This window comes from Natrix helvetica (assembly GCF_964273705.1).
Source record: "Natrix helvetica genome assembly, chromosome: 4".
NCBI lineage: Eukaryota > Metazoa > Chordata > Lepidosauria > Squamata > Natricidae > Natrix > Natrix helvetica.
In genome coordinates this window covers 13,157,932-13,165,431 of record NC_138550.1, presented here as the reverse complement: position 1 = coordinate 13,165,431, position 7,500 = coordinate 13,157,932, and the positions used below count along the sequence as shown (strand labels likewise).

The window sequence follows — 7,500 nt, the reverse complement described above, 5'->3', positions numbered from 1 at the left end:
AGTGTTGGCAGATGTTTCTCCCGCTGGAAAACAGAAGGAAGCGAAGCCAGAGCAATTGACAAATGCTTTGCCTGTCATGCCCCGTGCATGCAAGATCAGACAGCTCCCCTCCGCAGTGGCTTGGATCAGAGGCAATAGAGGCAGGACAGGGATTAGCTGCAAGGACATAAAATTTCACACTGGCATAGTTTCCTGCTGATTCAAGGCAGGGTGGAGAGCTTTTAATTCAACCACCGGGAATGACCCTCCGTTGTGCATGTGACTTTAAAAAAAAAGTTAGATGTTACATTCACCGACAAATCTCGTTGATATCGAAGGGGTGGGAGTCTCACACATTAAAAAATTGCAGACCAATATGTACCATTTCAAGGGTCCATTTTTTTAAATGTTTAAACTACTTTCCTAAAGAAATAATAGAATAGAATAGAATAGAATAGAATAGAATAGAATAGAATAGAATAGAATAGAATAGAATAGAATAGAATAGAATAGAATAGAATAGAATAGAATAGAATAGAATAGAATAGAATAGAATAGAATTCTTTATTGGACAAGTGTGATTGGACACACAAGGAATTTGTCTTTGGTGCATATGCTCTCAGTGTACGTAAAAAAAAAAGATACATTCATCACGAATCATAAGTTACAACACTTAATGATAGTCATAGGACAGTGGTGGGATTCAAATTATTTCAGTACCAGTTCTGTGGGCGTGTCTTGGTGGGTGTAACGTGTTTTGGTGGGCGTGGCAGGGGAAGGGTGGTGTACCGGTTCTGTGGGCGTTTTGGTGGGCGTGGCAGGGGAAGGGTAGTGTAAAATCTCCCTCCCCTCCCCACTCCAGGGGAAGGTCACTGCACAATCCCCATTTCCTCCCGATCAGCTGGGACTTGGGAGGCAGAGAATAGATGGGGGTAGGCCCAGTCAGAGGTGGTATTTACTGGTTCTCCGAACTATTCAAAATTTCTGCTACCGGTTCTCCAGAACTGGTCAGAACCTGCTGAATGCCACCTCAGGTCATAGGGTACATATAAGCAAGCAAATCATACTAGGAAACAATATCAATATAAATCATAAGGACACAAGCAACAAAGTTACAGTCCTGCAGTCATAAGTGGGAGGAGATGGGTGATAGGAACGATGAGAAGACTAATAGTAATAGCAATGCAGCCTTAGTGAATAGTTTGACAGTGGTGAGGGAATTATTTGTTTAGCAGAGTGATGGCATTCTGGAAAAACTCCTTGTGTCTAGTTGTTCTGGTGTGCTGTGCTCTATAGTGTCTTTTTGAGGGTAGGAGTTGAAACAATTTATGTCCAGGATGTGAGGCGTCTCTAGATATTTTCACAGTCCTCTTTTTGACTCGTGCAGTATACAGGTCCTCAATGGAAGGCACGTTGCTGGTAATTGTACAATGGGATGTAGCTGTTTTTGTTTTTTCCACCTTTTGTGGCAACAATTACGTGCTTCAGGCACTAATAAAGGAGAATATTTGTGGAGTTGAAATGAGTTGCGCTCTGAACTTGGTTGCTTTCTTGCAGACCTCTCATTACCAAACTAGGTAACGTCATCAGGGCTAGTAGGTTTGGGTAATGAAACATTTGCAAAGAAAAACAAGCAAACTCAGAGAGCTCCAAGGACCCCCTCCTCGCTTTAGGGCAGGGGTGTCCAAACTTGGGAACTTTAAGACTTGTGGACTTCAACTCCCAGAATTCCCCAGCCAGCCAGCTGGGGAATTCTGGGAGTTGAAGTCCACAAGTCTTAAAGTTCCCAAGTTTGGACACCCCTGCTTTAGGGCATCTTTTTAGAAAGCCGCAGGAACATGGCACCAGGGAGCTCAAGAGTGGGAAACGAGCATTGTAAAGGTAAAAGTTCTACTCCTACATATGTGCTAGTCGTTCCCGACTCTAGGGGGCAGTGCTCATCTCCATTTCAAAGCCGAAGAGCCAGCGCTGTCCGAAGACGTCTCCGTGGTCATGTGGCCGGCATGACTAAATGCCAAAGGCCCACTGAACGCTGTTACCTTCCCACCAAAGGTGATCCCTATTTTCTACTTGCATTCTTTACGTGCTTTCGAACTGCTAGGTCTGGGCAGAAGCTGGGACAAACAACAGGAGCTCACTCAGTTACGCAGCTAGGGATTGGAACCGCCGAACTGCCGGCCTTTCTGATCGACAAGCTCAGAGTTTTAGCCACTGAGCCACCTTGTCCCTGGTGAGTTTAGGATTTGTATCCTAAATTGTCATAAGAGATTAGGATCTGTTCTTAGGATTTCTCAGTCTTTCTCCCTTACTTATAGCCTTCCGTCAGCTGCACGGCCCGTTCATTTTTGACCTGGTGCTCCCTGACTTTTTGGCATGGCCCCACTGCCCGTCCAGAGGTCGCTGAAGCGTCACTCATGCTGGGCGCTGCGAACGGCATCAGGAGCGGCCGGCGGAGGAAACGGGCAAGCTCTCTTGCAACGATGCTGCTTCGGCGCTAGGGGTCTCCCTACCCCTGGTTTCCAGAATGGGGGATTTTTCTGGTGCAATACCGCCAGCTCCCCACTAGGGCTCCCTTCCTCTTCAATCCCTCTCTCTCTCTCTCTCTCTCTCTTTCTCTCCCCCCCCCCAAGTTCCCTCCCCGGTGAGTCTCACGTTTGCTGCCGCTGCGCTTCTTTTCTACGCGAGCACAATGAAATCTTGTGCCGCTGTAAGCCCAGCGCCGCGCAATCCTCGCAGCCCGGCGGCGGCGGTGGCGGCGGCTTAAAACCGGAGACGGGCGCCAGCCAAGGGGAAAAGAGCAGGAGCCGCGGCGGGATTGCAGAGAGGAGGAGGAGGGGGGGCGACGTCGAGCCCCCACCGCCTGGAAACTAGTGCCAAAAAAATCCGGAAAGAAAGAGAGGGAAGATCACCCCCCGCGATCCTCCATCCGAGTAAGGGGGGGGATGAAACCTCCCTGGGTCGCTCCGTTTTGGAGGCAAAAAGCCGGGGACAGTTTGTAAGTTTCAGGATCGCTTTGGGGGGGGGGAGAAGAAAATCGCTTTCCCCAGAGACGGAGCGAGGAGGGATGTCTCTATTCGCCCCTCAGCTTCGGCCCAGGAGGGCCGCGGTAAGCGTCGGGCTGTAGAAGCCCCAAAGATTTTTCATTTAATTTGATTTTCCTCTCTCCCTTTCACTTTTTTTTCCCCCCCACCGAGAAGCAAAAACTGCTTTTATTTTTATTTTTTCTATTATTATTTTTTTTGAAAACTTCGGATTTCTGTTTTGGGGGCGCTTTTTTTTACCCCCTTTATGGTGTTTTGATTACCCCCCCCCCCCCAAACTGGATTCGGGGATCGAGGGAGATCGGGGCGACAGGCGGGGTGGAGAAAGCGAGCGGAGTAGTTGCAACCACTCCACCAAGGATATCCCCCCCCCAACTCCTTCCCGCTCGATCCTTCTGACTTACGGATCCCGCGATCAACTTTCTTCCACCTCGTGTCCTGACTTTTTTTTCCTCTCTCTCTCTTTTCATTTTTCCGCGTTCCCTTCTTCGGGGGGACGCCGCCGCCTGTCGCCAGGCTTCTGCACCCGATCCTGGTTTGCTACGATCCCCAATAACTTTCTCTCCTTTTCGGAAAAGCATCTTCTCAACTTCTTTGGGGGGGGGGGTTGATTGAAAGAAAACGCCCCCCAAGATTCGCTGCTTCTTGGAAAGTCTTGCTTCCGAGACGTCCCGTGTTATTGATAATCAAGGAGGAGCAGAGAGAATTTATTCATTTTTTTAATGGATTCCTTTTTTTAAAAGGGATTCCTACAGCTCGGGGCGTTTTGGGTAGGGGGGGAGAAAGGAATCGACTCTCCCCAAAATATTCTGTGGTCAATTGCCTTCCTCGGATTTTCAATGTCTCGGACAGTTCTGCACCGCTGGAATGGATCGTGATCAATTTCTTTCCTTCCTAATTTTTGGGGCACCCGAGAGGAGTTGCGCTCCCGGGCTAACAGATCTCCCGAAAAGGATTCCGGTGGCTTTTCTGTAGTTTTGGGGGGTGTTTTTTTTTTTGCGCGACCCCCAAAACAAAATAAATCTGTCAAACTGTCAGGAAGGATCGCCGCTCCTAAAAGGGGAGGGGGCTGACTTCGGGTTGTCCTACGGAGGAAAGGAAAGAAAGAAAGAAAAAGAAAAGAAAAAAAGAAACCGAGTCCGATCTGGAGCTAAGCGAGTGGATTCCCCACCCGCCCCCTCTCCGTTCATGTGAGCAGCGTGAGAAAGGGAGCGCGATCTCCGGTTGGGAAAGAGCAGCGGAGCGCCGGGAGGCGTCCGGCCCGTCGGGATGGGGGATACGGCGCCCCCTCAAGCCCTGGGTCTCCTCGGAGGAGGAGGATCGATGGCGGCGGCGGCCCCGCGTGTTCACAGCGCGATCGTGGAGAGGCTGCGGGCGCGCATCGCCGTTTGCCGCCAGCACCACTTGACCTGCGAGGGCCGCTACGAGCGGGGCAGGGCCGAGAGCTCGGATCGCGAACGGGAGAGCACCTTGCAGCTACTCAACCTGGTGCAACACGGGCAGGCGGCCCGGAAGGGAAGCAAGCACGGCAAAGCGGCTGTGGCGGCAGGGACGGCCGGAGGCAGCGGCTCGGCCGCGCCTTCTGCTAACGCCGCAGCGCCCCCTGCGACCGACTACTATCCCCCGCAGCTGATCAGCAACGGGAGCGCTGGTGGCAGGAGTGGGATCAACGGGGAGCAGCCCGGCGCCGCGGCTGGAGGCGAGGGGAGGAATCCGGCCCTGATTGCGGTGAGTGGCGCGTAGTTCTCCGGTCGTTTCCTTACTGTTTAATGCTCCTTCTATGCAGCCTAAGGGAAAGATTTGGTATATGTCAGGGGGTCAGCAACCCGTGGCTCTGGAGCCACATGTGGCTCTTTGCTGCGGCTCCCTGTTGCTCAAAATAGACGTCCTAATTACCAATGTGTGATTCCTGCAGGCCCACAATTTATTGACCTCTTCAAGCTCCCCATGTTCTCTTTTCTGTGGGAAAGGGGTCCAAATGGCTATTTGAGTGATACATTGATAATCGAGTCTGGCAGCCCATCTCCAAATTTATTTCACAGATAGTCCTCGACTTACAAAGATTCATTTACTGACCGAAGTTACAACTGCGCTGAAAAAAAGACAGCGGTGACCGTTTTTCAGACGTAATGACTATGGCAGCTTCCCCACAGTCACGTGATTTACATCCGAACGCTCGGCAACCGGCTCGTATTTATGACGGTTGCAGGGTCCCTGGATCATGGGGATCCCCCTTTTGCAATCGTCTGACGAGCCAAAGTCAACGGGGAAGTAAGGATTCACTTAACAACCAGGTTACTTATGTAACAACTTTGGTGATTCACTGAACAGATGTGGCGGGAAAAGTCATAAAACAGGGCAAAACTCACTTAACACATTTCTCACTTAGTAACGTACATTTTGGGCTCAGTTGTGGTTGTACGATGAGGACTAATTGTATTTATGTGCACCCTGCCTTTAATGTAACTGTGAGAGGGATCTTGGAGTCCTAGTGGACAACCATTTAAATAGGAGCCAGCTGTGTGCAGCAGCTGCCAAAAAAGCCAACACAGTTCTAGGCTGCATCAACAGAGGGATAGAATCAAGATCACGTGAAGTGTTAATACCACTTTATAATAACGCCTTGGTAAGACCACACTTAGAATATGGCATCCAGTTTTGGTTGCCACAACATAAAAAAGATGTCGAGACTCTAGAAAGAGTGCAGAGAAGAGCAACAAAGATGATTAGAGGACTGGAGGTTAAAAGATATAAAGGAATTGCATATGTCAGTTTAATGAAAAGAAGGACTAGGGATGGCATGATAGCAGTGTCCCAATATCTAAGGGGCTTCCACAAAGCACCCGAGGGCAGGACAAGAAGCAATGGGTGGAAACTAATCAAGGAGAGAAGCAACTTAGAACTAAGGAGAAATTTCCTGACAGTTAGAACAATGAATCAGTGGAACAGCTTGCCTCCAGAAGTTGTGAATGTTCCAACACTGGAAGTCTTTAAGAAGAGATTCAATTGGGTTTCTTACCTGAGCAGGGGGATGGACTATAAGACCTCTAAGGTTCCTTCTATTATTCTGTTATATCCAACACATCTGCCTCCTCCTATTTTCCCCATAACAACAACCCAGATGAGCTGCAAATAACGCAGCTAATCAATCACAGGTTTCCAAACCAAGGTTTGTTGAGCCAAACCGGGTGCTTCGGTAGCCTCAGCCGGCTTTCTGACCTGAATAGTCCCCATCCTCCACTTCCACTGGGATTGTCGGAATCTGGAACAAAGTTGGGGGACTTGGGGGGGAGGCGGTACTAGGCCTAAACTCCTGCCTAAGGAAAATTCTCCCCTCCACGTCTTTTCTGTTGAAGATCTCTTCCTGTCTGCTCCCCTCACCCCAACCTATACACAACTTGCAACCACATAACACTTGAGTACTTGACCTACCTTGGAGGCTGGGATGGGACAGAATGGATGGGGCAGAAGAGGCCCAGCAATGACTGTTAGCCAGTTATCATCTGGAGCAGGGTGAACTGCAGCCACAAGAGGGGCTTGTGTCAAACACACAGACACGGGCACACACACAGAGTAGTGGGGGAGCCTGTTTGGGGAGCCTCTCTTGATCTCCAGAGCATCAGGTGGAAGATGGAATCAGGAGAGCCTCCCTTCCCCCACCCAGATCCCTAGGGTTTTTGCAAAACTGAATTTCATTTTAAAAAAATAAAAGCTAATCAAAGTGTTGATTTGTTTCCTTAGATTTAGATGCTGCCCAAATCAGGATGACCTTGAACAGCTCAGGTCGAATTGTCTGAATGTCACCCTGATTTGGACAGCATTTAACTCTAAATCTGATTTGGGCAGCATCTCACTGAACAATATTCAAAGTATAATATAGAATGTGAAACAGAGAAAAAAAAAACCCCAGCATCCGTCTGGACCAGACGTGTCAAACTGGATTTCTTCGAGGGCTGGATTAGCGTTCTCCTTTGTGGGTCGACTGGGGCCGAGGGGAAGAGATGGGATGGATGCCACCTGTAGCACCTTGCCAACCAAAACAGGGCACAGGGGGTGGGGAGTCCACTCTAAATCTCCCCCCTGCAAGCAGCAATCCAATCAGAGAATCACATCCACCTTATTACCCATAGACCAGTTCTTCAAATCTCTCTGGAACTGTTCTGAGCGAGGCTTCCCAAGAGCATGAAGCAAATTCCTTGTCCTGACAAGAAAACCCTTTTATTAATTTCCTGTGAATTCTGCTCATTCACATCCAGCAAAGTCTTTCAAGGGAGGATTTACAGTCACAGACCTTATCTGGCTTGGAGAGCTGCCAGGCCGATATCTGCAAAACTTTGGCAAGGAATTTCGGAGAGTCACAAACCAATTAAGCGAACTAATTGTCTCCTGCAACCTCTACTCCCCTTTTGCTCCTCTTTTATTTCCTCTGGGAGAGGCCATTCATTGTCCACCTTACTCCGAAGTTGACCCTTGTTCTTTA

General features: G+C 49.3%; 1 protein-coding gene across 2 annotated transcripts in view; it reads left to right on the top strand.

The window, feature by feature from the left end:
* Positions 1-2,679: 2,679 nt before the first annotated feature.
* MAML2 (mastermind like transcriptional coactivator 2) overlaps positions 2,680-7,500 on the top strand; it is a 210,610-nt gene continuing 205,789 nt past the window's right edge. For both annotated transcript variants that reach the window (XM_081950689.1, XM_081950688.1), the window contains exon 1: positions 2,680-4,748. In XM_081950689.1, the coding sequence (XP_081806815.1) occupies positions 4,290-4,748 (459 nt within the window). In that variant the 5' untranslated portion in view covers positions 2,680-4,289. The remainder of the gene's footprint in view (positions 4,749-7,500) is intronic.